A 16,319-nucleotide genomic window follows, 5' to 3' on the forward strand; every position below is an offset into this window, starting at 1 on the left:
GGGGACCAGTGCCAGAGAGGAACTTAAATCCTTCTCAAGCTTAAAGTTCTTTAAAATGATAGTTTCCAAGAACCATGCTGGAACTTACAAGGATAATTTCTTCATACATTAAATTTCTGACTGATTGTGAGTCTCAGGTCAAATCCGTTCCAGGGGAACTTCTGAAGTATAATGCCCTCATCTGGAAGAAACCTTTCCTCAAAACACAGTGTCATCTGCTGTGGTAAAAGAGTAGCTTCAACCATCCCTCTCCCTTTCATGCCTTGCACAGACATGCTGTCTATCAGAGGCATGTGGCTTTTGCTGCAGGCACCATCCCTCCAGGCTAATATGAAGCTTCCTCTTAACACTGCTTAGCTGCTGCACCAACAGGGTTTTATTACCCCATCTCCAACCACAGGAAGATCTTCTCAATTCTTCATTTCATCTGATGGGCCTCTTCTGCACTGTCATCTAGATGAGAGGTGACATAATTGCCCCAACTCTGATAGTAAGAGATGCTGAGGGATGATTCTGAACCCTGGAGCACTCTGCTTGAATGCCTGGCATCCCAAGACAGTCTTTCATGCCTCCCTCGGGGACTTCTCCCTACAATTGTTCAGAAACATCTCTCTTTGGTTGGGTGTGAACCAGTCCCTCTAACACACTAATACACTAGAAAGGCTGGAAGGACAAAAGTCAAGTGCAGGCACTGAAGAGATCACACAACCTTTAAGAGGATGTGTAGCTCTCCCAGAGGACCCATAGAGTAGCTAACAATGGTCGGTAACTCCAGTTCAAGGTGGAATCCATTGCCCTCTTCTGGCCTCTCTGGAAATTGCATGCTTGTGGTGGCTAGAAAGCAGGCAAACTACTCATACATACATACATACATAAAAACAGATAAATGAATCTTAAAAAAAAATTAGTTTGAAATCAATAGTCAAGGCAAGAGCACCTAAAACACCATGTCTCAATATGTCTTAGAATGTTTCAGTCTCTATATTGTGGCCATCACTGGTGCTGTAGTTCAAGGAAAACAGAGGCAGAAAACAGGGTTGTTTTTTTTTATTTCTTTATAATCCTGTATTGAATGTTCTCACTTCTTGAGATGATTTAGAAAACATAGGTGTCTTTCTCAAAACATGATGTGAATGATCGTGTCATGAACATATGTGTATCTAGACTGTGGGTTTTTTGTTTGTTTGTTTTTTGAGCAGCTAAACATTTGATGTCAGGTGTCGAATATGGGTCTTTTTTTTATCATGAAGTGGGTGTCTGTTGCAACATACTTTGTTTGTGTTCTGACAAATGACTCTTGCTTGGAAATCAGAGAGTGGAGCTAGCCACTGGTTAATTATAGAGGCCAGGAGGTGTTGGCACACACCTTTAATCCCAGCATTTGGGAGGCTCAGGCTTTTGATCTTAGCACTTGGGAAGATCATGCCTTTGATCCCACCACATTGGAGGCTCACACCTTCTATACAAGCACATGACATGTGGAGACAGGATCTCTGCATATGGTCTGAGGATTCATAGGAGTAAGAAGTTTCTAGTGGCTGCTGCTCTGCTTCAAGCATCTTTCAGCTTTTACCCTCAGTATCTGACCTCGGGTTTTTATTGTTAAGACTCCACTTGATGGAGTCTACACCCAAGACACCATCTCTCTTTGTGGCCCTATCAGGCTGGGAACTCACAATATATCCAATACTACCTGGAATTTTCAGAGATCCATCTCTCCCTGTTGAGTCCTAGGGTTAAAGGAGTGTGACACCACACCTGAGCCAAAAAGCTAGATTAAGAATGACAGTTGAAAGTTGCTTTTTATTTATGAAAATACAGTCATTTGACTCAATGGTGGCTTAAAGGAGCATTCAGTATCTATAGTGTATAGCCTTAGCAAAATATAAAATCAAGGAAAAAACAAAAGAAAGAACCAAAAAATAAAAAAAAAAAAACATCAGGTCAAAACAAACAAAGCCAAAACCTCAATGCAAGAAAACCCAAAGACAAACAAAAATATTTACACAAATTAGAGTTCTCTTCATGATGATTTAGTGGCACTGTCCTACACTCTGTGGCTGACTTAGGACATATAGTAGGAATGAAGCCACAGATTGTAATACCCTTTTCAAGACAAGTGTAGCCATGACATTTTGGGGCTTTGTAGGTTAAGCCCTTGCCAAGGTTGATCCTATGCTATGTTGGCCACTAGATGACTCTTTCAGACAACATGTGTCTGTGTTCCTTGCCTATTCAAGACCAAAAAGGGACATGAGGAGCTTCTGCTATCCAAAGACATAAAAGCTCATTGTGACATCACATCAGAATCCTTTCTCAGGACAGTTCACTTCAGTCAAGGCTGTGACACAGGAGAATCTGCAGTTGATTTCCTAATGGACAAAAGAAATGACTAAGATGACTAGCGAGGGATTGTTGTCATCTCTGTAGAACATTAGCTTCAGCATGACATGTGCATGACATGCAGTAGCTTCAGCACTGGACTGGAGTGAGAAGATGATGCCTCCTGGTTTGGGATGTCTGGATAGCAGGATGACATCAACACACAGTCTCCCTTGACATTTCTCCCTCCAGACACAAAGTGCCGAGGACTCAGTCAGCTCATAAAACTTCACAGCAAAAACTTTTCAGAGTAACTATGAGCAGAAACATATCCTCCCTCCATGTTGTTGTGCCCCTCACCGGAACCAGTTGTTGGTGGATGTCAGCATTCTGCATAGTTCTTGGTGTGTTGTTTTTTGTTTTGGTTTTTTTTTATTTGTAGTAGGAAGATTTCCTGTGTCCTGCCCGACACTCACCAAATCTCTCCCACTCATGTTCCCCAAGTAAACACACAGAGGCTTATATTAATTATAACTGCATGGCCATGGCTCAAGCCTTCTGCTAGCTAGCTCTTGTATCTTAAATTAGCCCTTAACTATTAATCTATGTATCACCACATGTTCCATGGCTTTACCTGCATTCCAATACATGTTGCTCCTTGGGCAGCTCACTGGCGTCTCTCCCAGCCTTCTTCCTGTCTCTCTCTTTGAATTTCTTGTGTGCCTCTAAGCTGCCTTGCCAAAGGCCAAAACTTTATTTATCAACCAATCAGAGCAACACATATTTGCAGCATACAGAAAGACATTTCCCATTTTCTGTCTAAACAAAAACAAGGTTTTAACTTTAAACTATTAAAATTACATAAAACAAAACAATTATCTAGCAATAATTACAGTTACATTATCTAGTCTATTTGTATTTGGCAAAATAAAGAAAATATTCTATCTATCCTATATTTATGAGTCTAAAGTTTCATATCTAACTTACGTTTTATCATAACCAAGAAAAATTGTAATTATCTAGTCTTCAACTACATCAAAAGCCTCAGAAGGATACAATATTATCTAAGCAAACAGGAAGTACATTGTAAGCAACTTCCAAAAATCTAGAATGACAGAGACAGCTGGCTGCCTGGGCAATCATCCAAAGTTCTTATGTAACATTAAGGCATCCATTCTTCAGCCAACAGGCCTAGAGTCTCTCAGTTGCTTCTCGCTGTGTCTTGTAGAATATCTGGCAGTTTCTTCTGTGAAGCAGGAACCTAAAGGACCATCTCACCTTGCAAAGTTCAGTAGTCGATATGAGGGTACTTTGTTGCCCAGTGGCTAACTTTTGCCACAATGAAAGGTAACTCCGTATGCAGTTTGTAGTCCAAAGCTGATCTGTGGATAATGTTTGTCAACTTACCTGAGAGACACAAATAGGAAGCTGTTTTCAGCTCCATTTTAGAATCTTTTTTTTAAAGCTTTCTCAGGTTTTAGGTGGAAACCCTTGCCCCATGTTGGGCACTACTTGTAGCTGAAGTTTTCCCTGGTCTTACCCAGCCCCATGGACCCTGCAGCCACTTATAAAATAATCACTCAGAAGCTTATGTTAATTAAAACTGCTCAGCCCATTTCTGTTCATCTCTATGTTGCCAGGGGTTTCGTGGCTTTACCTGTGTGCCATTACATGGTGCTCCCTGAACAGTGGACTGGTGTCTCCTGACTCAGTTCTATTTTTCCTTAGCAGAATTCTCCTTGTCTGCTTATTCTACTTATACTTCCTGCCTGGCTACTGGCCAACCAGCATTTTATTTATCAACCAATCAGAGCAACGCGTTCACAGCATACAGAACATCCCACAGCATTGATTAAAATTTGACTATTATTTATTTTATAAAATTAAAATGGTATTACATGAGAAAACATTCTGTGAGTTTATTTTCACTGTATTCATTTGAAAGTAACTAGTATTCTGATATTATAATTTAGCAAGTTAGTTCTTGAGCAGAACATTTTTATCCTTTTTTAAATTTATTTTATTTTTTTTTTTAGGTTTTTCGAGACAGGGTTTCTCTGTGCAGCTTTGCGACTTTCCTGGATCTCGCTCATCTAGACCAGGCTGGCCTTGAACTCACAAAGATCCGCCTGCCTCTGCCTCCCAAGTGCTGGGATTAAAGGCGTGCGCCACCACCGCCCGGCTTAAATTTATTTTAATACCAACCACAGATCCCCCTCTCATCCCTCCTCTCATTCCCCCCATGCTTCCCCTAACCCTCCAACCCTCCTCCAACAGGGTAAGTTCTCCCATGGTGAGAGAAAGCTAAGCCTGGTACATTCAGTTGAGGCAGGACCTAGCTTCTTCCTGCTTTATCAGGGGTGAGCAAAGAGTTCAACTATAGGTAATGGGATTTAGAAAGCCGGCTCATGAACCAGGGATAGATCCTGATCGCACTGTGAAGGGCTCCTCAAACAGACCCAGCCACACAACTGTCTCCCGTATGCAGAGGTCCCATGCAGGTTCCACAACTGTTGGTCTAAAGTTCATGAGTTCCTTTGAGTTTGTTCAGTTGTCTCTATAGATTTCCCCATCATGGTCTTGACCCCTGCAAACACCCTTGCTCATATAATTAATCCCTCTTCCCTCTCTTTGACTCCACTCCCAGAGCTCAGCCTGGTGCATGGTTGTGGATATCTGCATCTGCTTCCATTAATTGCTGGATGGAGGCTCTATGATGGCAGGGTATTTACCAATTTGATTACCAGGGTAAGCCAGTTCAGGCACCTCACTACTGTTGTTAATAGTCTAATCTGGGGTCATCCTTGTAGATTCCTAGGAATTTCCCTAGCTCCAGGTTTCTCCCTTACCCCATCATGTATCCCTCTATCAAGATATCTCGTTCATTGCTCTCCCACTCCATCCCTCCCATAGTTTGACCATCCTGTTCCCTCATGTTCTCATTCAACATCTTCTCACATCTATTGCCGACCCACCCTCAGTTTACTCATCAGGATCTCCTCTGTTTCCCCTTCCCAAGGTGATCTGTACATCCCTCTTAGGGTCCTCCTTCTATCCTACCTTCTCTGGGGCTGTTCATTGTAGTCTGATTATCCTTGAGCAATGTGCTTTAGATGAATTGAATAAGGGTCTTTTTTCCTCATAGATGAATAATGATGTCATTAACAAATTTATTACATAACACAGCATCACATTAGAGGGTATAGTGAATCATATGTCTGAAGGTCTTTGCATACCTGGTACATGGAACATATTAAATGTTTGCAGCTGTGGTGACCCATACCCTCATCTTTACTGAAAACATAGTCTGAACTCACAACTAAGTACTAACACTCTAGTCTTTATTTTACTTTTGGTGGGACAAGTAATTAAACACAGGTCCTCACTTGTCCTTCTGGGGCTCTTTGTAATGCACTCAAGGAGCTGTCCTTTCTGGCCTTGTAGAACTGGTGTTCTTACAACACCTGCCCCAGCTGTCTGCTCAATCTGCATTTTATACCAGGAAGGGGAAAGCTAAGGAAATGAGTGACTGACAATTGACTGAAGTCTTGAACAGTTTAATATGAGCCATAATATCCAAGTGATTCCAGTGTAGAATCATGCTGAGCATTAAGACAGAGTTCTTCAGATGAATAGATAAGACTTGTTGATTTGATAGATAGGTGGACAGGGGTGCCATTAGTATTTCTATTAGATCACACAGTGCTCTGGGAACTGACTTTTTTTTCCTCCTAAGGTTACATTTGGAAGTCAGCAGTAAGGGATATATCAAGCAGCTGAGGGTGATGGCAGCCTCTGAGGACAAACAGGCCATGGAGTAATGAAGGAGGAAGTATTTGTTTTCACCCTGCTCTGCAGGACCTTTCTAAACTGGTGCCTTTGGAAGGTCTTGCCAATTGTATTTTTAAATCAATACCGGATAGTGAAGAAATCAAGTCATCTTGGAGCTGACCTTGTGCTATAAGTACTGGATGGGTCTAGTGAGATGGCCCATGTGGTAAAGTGCATGCCGCCAACCCTGATGCCCTGAGAGAAAGGAGAGAACCAACACCTACAAGTTGTCCTCTGATTCCCACTGGAGCGGTGGCATGTGTGTGTGCATGTATGTGTGCAAGTGCACACACAGACACACCTAAATAACACATGTAAAATAAATTAGAAAGCACTTGAGTGTTCTGCCCTGAAAGTAGTTGAGTTGTCCCTTCTAGGGACAGCAGTTGAAAGCAGGGAGACACCAGTCCTCAGGTGACAACATGACCATGTGTCTAGTTGACACAGCCCCAACTTTCTAAGATTTTCTTTCTGACAAAAAGTCCATGGTGGGAGGGGGGATCAGGGATCAGGTGGATCAGCAACAGAGTCCTTGCCAAGCATCACAAGACCTTGGGTTCCCTCTCCAGCACACACACACACACACACACACACACACACACACACACACACACAAATAAACCTAAAACAAAAACTCTGGTGATCATTTAGGGACTCATATAGTGGCTGACCAGTACTGCCTACCATCTTGAGGTAGGAGCCTCCGATGTATCGTGGCCTGAGATAACCACTTGAGTGTCAGACCTTCCGGCCACAGAAACAGGGAGGAAGCCCTGCCCTTTAAGGAGAGTTCCCCAAAGTCACTTGACACTTCTGTTTACATCCCTTCAGCCAGCATTTATGTAGCTGAACCAGATCTGAGGAGGCTGGACAGTGTTTCAACTCTGGGTGGCCCTGTGCTGGGTATAAATAGGGAGCTCTGTCATGAGCAAAGAGACAATGGGACAGAACGGCGGAAGCAGAAAGTCTCAGTCACTGGAGTCTGAGGATCCTTCTCATTCTTGGTTTGACAAAGGTCAGAATATGTCCCTAGACTTGTCAGAATGAAACGTTTTGGGGGTACAGTGAGATCAAAGACCACTCCTGAAAACAAAGACAAGACAGACTCCATCTGCTTCATCTCATGACCTTTTGCTTTCTCACTAATGTTAGGCCTGAGGGGAGTGTACATGTGTATATGTGTGTGTGACATTTTAAATCAGATCACATTCCCTTAAAAATAGCAAGCCATCCAAAAGGGTCTGAGGTGAGGGAAAGGGTGACTGTTAAGTGTTGAGTCACCATCCAACACCATTTTCAACCCACTATGCCCTCATCAAAGTACCAGCAGGGTACGGGACAATACATACCATGGCCCATTCCCTTTTGGTATTAATCTAGTCCCTTGTAGGACAATCATGTGCCTAGTTGAAAATGTTTTTACAAACTGCATGCAAGCCAGCTGGTAGTGAGGCACGCCTTTAATTCCAGCACTCAGGAGGCAGAGCCAGGTGGATCTCTGTGAGTTCAAGGCTAGCCTGGTCTACAGAGCGAGTGCCAGGACAGCAGGAGAGGCACCAAAGCTACACAGAGAAACCCTGTCTCGAAAAAAAAAGAAAGAAAGAAGGAAGGAAGGAAGAAGGGAAGGAAGGAAGGAAGGAAGGAAGGAAGGAAGGAAGGAAGGAAGGAGAAACTGAATGCAGTGGCACATGCCTTTATTCCTAGCACTGGGGAGGCAAAGGCAGGAGGATCTCTGACTGACAGCCAGGGCTACACAGAGAAATCCTGTCTCAAAGGAACCCCAAACAATAATCACAATCATAATCATCATAAAAATAATTTAATAAGAACAGTAATAAGAAAACTAGGTAGAATATCCAGTGTATTTTATTTAATATAACAGATCCAAAATGTCATTTCAACATCAGTCAGCATAAAAGCTTACAAATGAGACATTTTATATTATTTGTCCTGGTTTCACAAACCCATTGTGTGTCTCATTTCATATAACAGCTCAAATTCAGGAGATCAATACCTCATAGATGGCCATTCACCTCTCTACTGGCCAAGGATGTTCCAACTAGATTCCTCTTTGTCCTTACATTGACCAGAAGTCATTTTCTGTGTCAGTCATCCTGACCCCAATGCCAAGGTCCAGTGCATAGTTCTCAACTTGTGGGTCTTGACTCCTTTGGGGTCAAATGACCCTTTGGAGGGGTTGCCTACAACAACAGGAAAACAGATTTTTACATACATTTTATAACAGTAGCAAAATTACACTTATGAAGTAGCAACAAACCTAATTTTATTGTTGAGAGGGTCACCAGGACAGGAGGAACTGTACTATAGGGTTGCAGCATTAGGGAGGTTGAGAACCACTGCTTTAGTGAGAGGTCAATAATTCTCAGTCATAACAGCCAGAGACTCTGGTGTGGACAGACTCTAGAATCACCCTTCTTTGAAAGCTCAAGACCAAGGCTTCTCAGCCTCTCTTCCCAAAAGGAGCCTTGTAGATGTAGGAAGTTCAGGGCTACAAGAATCATGTTCCTGGCTGGCAGAGTAGCTAAGAACACTTGCTTCTCTACCAGAAGACCCTTGTTTGGGTCCCAGGAAATGTGTTGGGTGGCTTACAGCTGCCTCCAATTCCAGCTGCAGATGATCTGATAGAGTCTTCTGGCCCGGAACAGCCTCACATATGTAGAATTCACACAAACAGACAACCCCCCCATACACATAAGTAAAAATAAATCTTAAACAACCATGTTGTCATGCCATTCAGGTTTTCCCACACCAAATAGACCTGGCTGACTCATTCAGCTCACTCATTAGGCATGATTGGACTCTAATAAAGTTAAATCTGAGCTGTATATCATCAGCTGGGGTTAATATTAAAAATAAGCCAGGGGCTGGAGAGATGACTCAGTGGTTAAGTAACTGACTGTTTTTCCATAGAGCCCAGGTTCAATCCACAGCACCCAAAACTCCAGTTCCTGGATGTCTGGCACCCTCACACGTATACATGCAGGCAAAATGCCAATACACATAAAAACAAATAAATCTTTAAACAACAAATAAAGCTGGGCAGTGGTGGTGCACTCCTTTGAACCAGTACTCAGGATGCAGAGGCAGAAAGATCTCTGTGAATTCGAGGCCAGCCTTATCTATAGAGCAATTTCAAGCACAGCCAGGGCAACAGAGAGAAAGTGTGTCTTGAAAAACTACAGAAGAAGAGAAGGAGGAGGAGGAGGAGGAGGAGGAGGAGGAGGAGTAAATAAGCCAAGCTTGGAAAATGGCTCACTGAGTAAAGTACTTTCCACACAAGCATGAATCCCACATTTGAATTCCAGAACTCATGTAAAGCTCAATGTAGAAGCTGTTTTATCTCTAATCCTAGTGTTCCTATGGTGAGCTGACAGACAGAGACAAGAGAACCAGTAGAAAATATCATTCTGAGTACGGTAACCCAGACTCAGAAGAACAAAGATGGTATGTACCCACTCATAAGTGGATACTAGAAGTAAAGCAAAGGATAGCCAGACAACAACCCAAAACTCCAGAGAAGCTAGCTAACAAGGAAGACCCAAAGAGGGATGCATGGATTGCCCTGGGAAGTGGAAATAGATAAGATCTCCATGATCGAAATGGTGGTGAGTGGTGGGCAATAGGGTAAGGCATGAGTGATGAGAACATAAGGGAATGGGAGCTGGAACAGGGAGGGAGAGGGAAAGCAATGAAAGAGGTACCATTATAGAGAGAAATAACATGGGGATAGAGAGAAACCCAGTGCTGTGGAAGTTACCAGGAATCCCCAAGGATGACCACAGCTTAGACTACTAGAAATAGTGGAGAGGGTGCCTGAACTGAACTGGCTTGGCCCAGTGATCAGATCAGTGAGTGAATACCCTGTCTTCACAGAGCTTTTCTCCAACGACCAATGGAGGCAGTACAGAGATCCACAGCCAAACACCAGGCAGAGCTCCAGGAGTCCAGTCTGAGAGAGAAGAGGGATTCTTTGAGCAAGTGCATTAGGATCATGAGGGGGAAACCTGCAGAGATGACCAAACCAAACTAGTGGGAACTCATGAAAGTTGGATCAAAAGCAGTGGAGCCTGCATGGGACTGGACTAGGCCCTCTGCATGCTAGACAACTGTGTAGCTTGATTTGCTTCGGGGAGGCGGCTGGCGGTAAAATCAGAATCCATCCCTGGTGCATGAAGGGGCTTTTTGGAGTCCACTACCTATGATGGGACACCTCATGCAGCCTTGAGGCAGGGGTAAGGACTTGGACTTGCCTCTGCTGGATGTGCCTCCCCTTGGAAGGCCTTGCATTCTTGTGGAGAGTGATAGGGGGGTTCTGCTGGGGAGTGGGTTGGGGGGAGGACTGGGGGGGTGGGGGGAGGGAAAAGGTGATCTCTGATGTGTAAAATAAAAAAAAACTTTTTTTCTTAATAAAAAAAATGAAAAAAAAAAAAAAAAGAAAGTAACACAGGGCTGGTTTTCCAGGCACACACAGTGGCAAACACAATAAAGAGGAGCAACTTAGATGGCTCAGTTGAAAAAAACTCACCATGAAGTCTGATGACCTAAGTTTGTTCCTGGGAACTCGTGCAAAGTTGGAAATAGAGGATAGACTCCCCGGAGTTTTCCTCTGATCTCCACATTCAAGCAATGACATGCACACACCTCTCCCTATACAGACAAAAAATACAATCCAGAGATCCCGTCTCTAAGTAGAAGGTAAGCACCAGCACCTGAGACCATCCACTGACCACAACACCCATGCTCACACTCACACAAACACATACACGCACATGTGCACACACACACACACACACACACACACCCCACAGTTTAAACAACAGCAACAACAAAATCCCCCATCTAGCCTGCACTGTCTCACAACTCATTCAGACATCTTTAAAATACTACCTGGTAGACTTATGAATTTTACAAGTTTGACACTCAATCCAGTGGCCCAGCAGAAATGGATCTAGACCAGAATGTCCAAGTCTCAAGTTCTAGTCACCACTCTGCATGCCCTAGGAGTCATCCAGAGCTGGAAGTCTGTATGGAAGCTTTAAGAAAACACATACTGGTCACCACTGCTCTGTATCAAGTCTTGGTCAATTCTTACCTCTTCACTCCATCTTCTCCCTTTAAGGAATTGTCTTGAGCCCCATAACCATGACTGTAACAATGCGCAGGCCTCCCAGCACTGGTGTCATTATGGGCTGCAGCTGATCTGACCATCTTTAGCCTTTCTGACACTGGAGCATCCCTCTAAGCTGGGTGTGTTTCATTTTGCTTGCTGTCTGTCTCCCAGGGAGATGGAAACAGTGTGAGGTTTGATTTGTTATCCAGTGCTCATCCTCAATGCTAGCACAGGGCCGCTGTACAGTAAGCACTTTAAACATGCGAGTCAGAAGTAGGACATGGTGGCCCATGCCTATGATCCCAGCACTCAGAAGGCGGAGGCAGGTAGATGTTTGTGAGTTTGAGGCTTGCTTGTCTACCGAGTGAGTCCAGGACAGCCAGAGCCTCATAGTAAGACACTATCTCCAAAATCAAACAAAGAAAAAGGGGGTTTGAGAGTTGGATGAGCAGTTAAGAGCAATGGCTGCTATTGTAGAGGAAAGGGGTTTAATTTCCAGCAACCATACAGAGACTCAAACACACTCTTACAGCCTTTTCAGGCACCAGGAACACATGCAGTGCTCAAACATACCTACAGGAAAAACACATATACATAAAAAATGATATAAACATTAAAAAATGGAAAAAACCTAAATTAAAATTAGATACAAATGCAAGTCAGGGGCTTATGAAATGGCTGAACACATAAAGACTAGTAAAGAAGGAGCTCTTCCAAATTCTTTTTTAAGCCAGGGATACCCTGGTGTTGAGAGAGGGAGGTAGATAGATAGATAGATAGATAGATAGATAGATAGATAGATAGTAGATAGATAGATAGCCGATAGATAATTAGATAGACAGTAGATGGATGGATAGATAGAATTACAGGCCTATTATTCTGATGAACACAAAAACCAAAATTCTCAATAAAATATTTGCAAATCAAGTTCAGGATTACATCAAAAAAAAAATCATCCACCATGGTCAAGTTCTCTTCACCTCAAACCTGCAAGGATAATTCAAAATACACAAATCAACATATTTTTTCCACCACATAAAATGAACGAAGGACAAAAACAATATGACCCTCTGAGTATATGAAAAAAAAGCCTTTATAAAATCCAAATATCATCAATGGTAAAAGTCCTGGAGAATCTAGGGATATAGAGGATATATTTCAACCTAATAAAATAATTGTACAACAAACCCACAGCAGCATCATGCTAAACAGAGAAAAACTCAAAACAATTCCAGAAAAGCAGGAACAAGAAAAGGATATTCACTCCTTCCACTCCTATTCAATATAGTACTTGAACTCTTAGCAATAGCAATAAGACAAGTGAAGGAGATAAAGAGGATACAAATGGGAAAGGGGGAAGTCAAAATGTCCTTATTTGCAGATGATATGATTCTAAACAAATAAAACTAAAAATTTATCTGAAGTCTCTTAAGCCTGAGAAATAGATTCATAAAAGTGAAAGATTGCAAAATTAACACACAAAAGTCAGTGCCCTTCCTGTATACCAATCACAAACATACTGACAAAGAAATCAGGGAAACAATTCCACTCACAAAAGGCTTAAAAATGTATGACAAGACATTTTATATAAGCGCACTTTAAAAGCATGCTATTAAATACAATATATCACCCCTTTCTACGGAACTTCATAATAAAGTTTTCTATTATTGGGCAAAGGATAATTTTTAAAGTGGAACAGGCAGGAACATCCAGAGATAATTGTAAAAGAGTAAAGTAGGGAAGCATGTCACATGAGATAGAAAAAATAAAAAATACTTTAACAGAGATATGTAAGCAATGGGTCTGATTGGTAGAGTAGATACTGCAACAGATTGCAGCGTCCAGAAACTTTGTAATTGGTGAAAAAAGAGGCTAAAGTCTGGAAGGAGAAGGATGGGCTATGAGAGCATGCCTTGAGAATATGGCAAGTGTTCTAGTTAACTTTCTATTTCGATAAAAGTCCAAAAAGCCAATCTGGGAAACTGAAGGGTTTATTCACCTCACAGGTTGCAGTTCATCATTAAGGGAAGCCAAGGCAAGATCCCAAGGCAGGGGCTTGAAACCACAGAGAATGCTGCTCTGCTCAGCTAGCTTTCCACTGAGGCCCAGGTTCACCTGCCTAGGGATGGTGCTACCCACAGAGGGCTGAGCCATCCTCCATCAGTTAGCAATCAAGAAAATGCCAAAGAAGCATGCCTGCAAGCCAGTTTGATGGAGTTAAAACCTCAACTATGTGTCAAGTAGACAGCCAAGATTAGCCATCACAGCAAGCCAGAAAGGGGAAAATATAAACCTCAGCTTAACTGTAAAAAAAAAAAAAATTTGACCTTCCATGAATAGGATTCTATGTCCAAAGTGAAATTTCCATTGTAGGAAGAATAATTTAATATGATTTACATCAGAAATGAAATAATCAGTAAAATAATGAGGGAAAATAAACCCAAGCCACAAAGGAAAAGTTGGTAAATTTGACTATTGAAGTCCCTTCTGAAGGCTGCAGGGTGGACATGGGGAGGGGCTGTTGGCTGACGGCACCTTTGACCATCCTTGCAGTGTTTTGGTGGAGAGGTTCCTATCAGAAGCTCTACCCCTTACTACAGAGACCAGGACCCAAATACAAGCCTGAATCACCAACTGCATGCCAGATCTTATGTTCTAGAGAAATGGAGGAGTCCATTCTGCTTGATGATTTGTGGAAGGCTGTATCCCATTTTCAGAGCCATGGATGCTGAAAGCTTCTAAAGCAGCACCAGGCACAAACCCAGTATTCTTGGTGGCACACACTGTAGTGCCAATGCTCATCATGCTAATGTCAGTGGTGAGCTCTGTAACATGATTTAACTCTGGAATATGATTTGTTTCCTATTGCTGCTGTCTCCAATCCTGCCTCTTCGACCATCAGAGAAACTTCAAATTTTAATAAATCATTTTTGTTCTTAAAGCACCTGGAGGCTTCTAGAGGCTGTTTACAATGAAGACCCCACAGAAGTTTTTCCTGGGTCTCCCAATTTAAGTAGGAGGGTTTTTTTTTCTTTCTCAGAGTGCTTGGAGTGAGTAAGATGTGGTCTGGAGGAGTTTGAGTCCAAATTCATGTGGCTGTTCCTGACACCCTGCTCTTTCTAACAGGTACAGTCTGTTTGTTTTTTTTCTCTTTTCTTTAAAGACAATCCATTTTCTATCTTTTGGACCCTTTTCAACTACAGTTACTACCAGAAATAACATAATTATTTAAATTTCAAATCTTCTTTTATGGAGAGAAACCAGATTATTTTGTAGTTGGGTTTCCAGGTGATTGCCTCCTACCCAAGAAAGCAAAGACTGGCATTTCATCCTATTTTAGCCATCCATGACCAAAAAAAGGCCACTGAAAGTCATCATCCACAGATGACTCAGATATGATTTTGATTATTGTTACTCCTTCCTTTCACTCTCTAAGGGAGCCATTTGCTCATGAATATTAGTGAAGAGGGGAATAAGACTGATGGCCATTCTTGGTTGTCAACATGACTATATCTGGGATTGAATAACAATCAAAAATAGAGGGCACACCTGTGGGAGTCTGAACAGACTGGTCCCAAGCTCCATGGTTGAGTTGGTCCACAGGGAGTAGCCAGCACAAGGCAGGGAAGCACTGGTTATCTTCATGTCTTTACCTTTCCTTCTAGATCTTTGAAACAGTAACACCAATGTCTGCAGCTGCTTCTCCACATGCTACAGTCCTTGTGGATAAAGGGAAACCACACAGAGGCCTTGACTGTTTGGGCCCCAGGCATCCTTGACAGTATTCCTGGTGCTTGCAGCTAAGTGAGAAGGGATTCCTACTCAAGTAGTTCTGTGGTGTCAGCTAAGGCGCTCCCCGAATCGAACATGTTACCCTTACCCTCTTATCCAGTCTCTAGTCTGCTGTGATTCCATTAGGCCAGCTTAGAGCAGTGGACTCTCAAGTTTTGTATGGAGGTATTGACAAGGGGGACAATTCCTAGACAACTGCTTGAGCAGTCACATTGAGCAATGAGGTGACATCTCCAAGGAGCAACCTGAGAAACTGAAAGGGATTGAGACTTTAGAGGCAGGCTAAGAAACAGGAAAGATTCGGTTTTTTTTTTTTTTTTTTTTGTTTTTGTTTTTGTTTTTGTTTTGTTTTTCGAGACAGGGTTTCTCTGTGTAGCTTTGCGCCTTTCCTGGAACTCACTCTGTAGACCAGGCTGGCCTCGAACTCACAGAGATCCGCCTGGCTCTGCCTCCCGAGTGCTGGGATTAAAGGCGTGCGCCACCACCGCCCGGCAAGATTCGGTTTTTAAGGGCTGAAACAGGACAGATTTTCGAAATTGGACTGTGTCAGGTGGAGATGACTGATTTAATGCAGACTGGAGCTAGCCCTGGAGGACAGGCAGGGCTTGCAGAGGCTGCCAGAAAGGAGAAGTGTCAGGTGGAAGAAATGATTGACACAACACTGAGCTAGCCCTAAACAAGACCTTTATACCAGTCCCTCCAAGGCTCAGGGAACACTGCAGAAGAGGGAGCGGGAAGACCCAGGATCCAGAAACCCTGGAGAAGGGCTGGAAATGCCCTGCATTGTTGAGTCATGAACTCACAGCAGGTCCTCTACTGGATCTGAGCAAGACTGACTCTGTCAGCCATGGAAAGGAGAGTAACTTACTGAGACCTGATCCTATTGCTGGACTATTGTCCATTGATGGATTTGGAGAGAGGGGGATTCATTGTCTACCATTTAGTACTCCCTATCAAGCCCACCAGGCTCCAGTGGATACCACTGAACCTGTGCTCACACAGATGGCCCTAGTTTAACTCAGTGACTCAGAAAACAAAATGACATGATGTGGGGAATAGATTGGAGATGTGGGCATTGACAGCATGGAGGGATAAGAATAACTGGAATGCATTACAACATATATGAAATTTGTCAAAGAAATTTAATAAATTCAACAAAATGGGCTCTCTAGGCATGTGCCTACAACACAAAGCAGATTCACACTCTTGGTTGTGTGTGTGATGCAAGCAGAAAGAGTTGTGT

The 16,319-nt window shown here is 42.8% G+C and overlaps 1 protein-coding gene across 4 annotated transcripts in view; it reads right to left on the reverse strand.

Moving 5' to 3' along the window:
- Positions 1–8,001: 8,001 nt before the first annotated feature.
- The window catches only part of LOC128107569 (zinc finger protein 431-like), a 60,150-nt gene continuing 51,832 nt past the window's right edge, over positions 8,002–16,319 (reverse strand). For all 4 annotated transcript variants that reach the window (XR_008217117.1, XR_008217116.1, XM_052733620.1 and 1 more), the window contains one exon: positions 8,002–8,354. Coding sequence is in view for 2 of the 4 variants with exons in the window: in XM_052733620.1 (XP_052589580.1) it covers positions 8,330–8,354 (25 nt within the window). In the remaining 2 variants the exon portion in view is untranslated. The remainder of the gene's footprint in view (positions 8,355–16,319) is intronic.

Source organism: Peromyscus californicus, unplaced genomic scaffold (assembly GCF_007827085.1).
Source record: "Peromyscus californicus insignis strain IS unplaced genomic scaffold, ASM782708v3 Scaffold_12__1_contigs__length_115047231, whole genome shotgun sequence".
Lineage (NCBI taxonomy): Eukaryota > Metazoa > Chordata > Mammalia > Rodentia > Cricetidae > Peromyscus > Peromyscus californicus.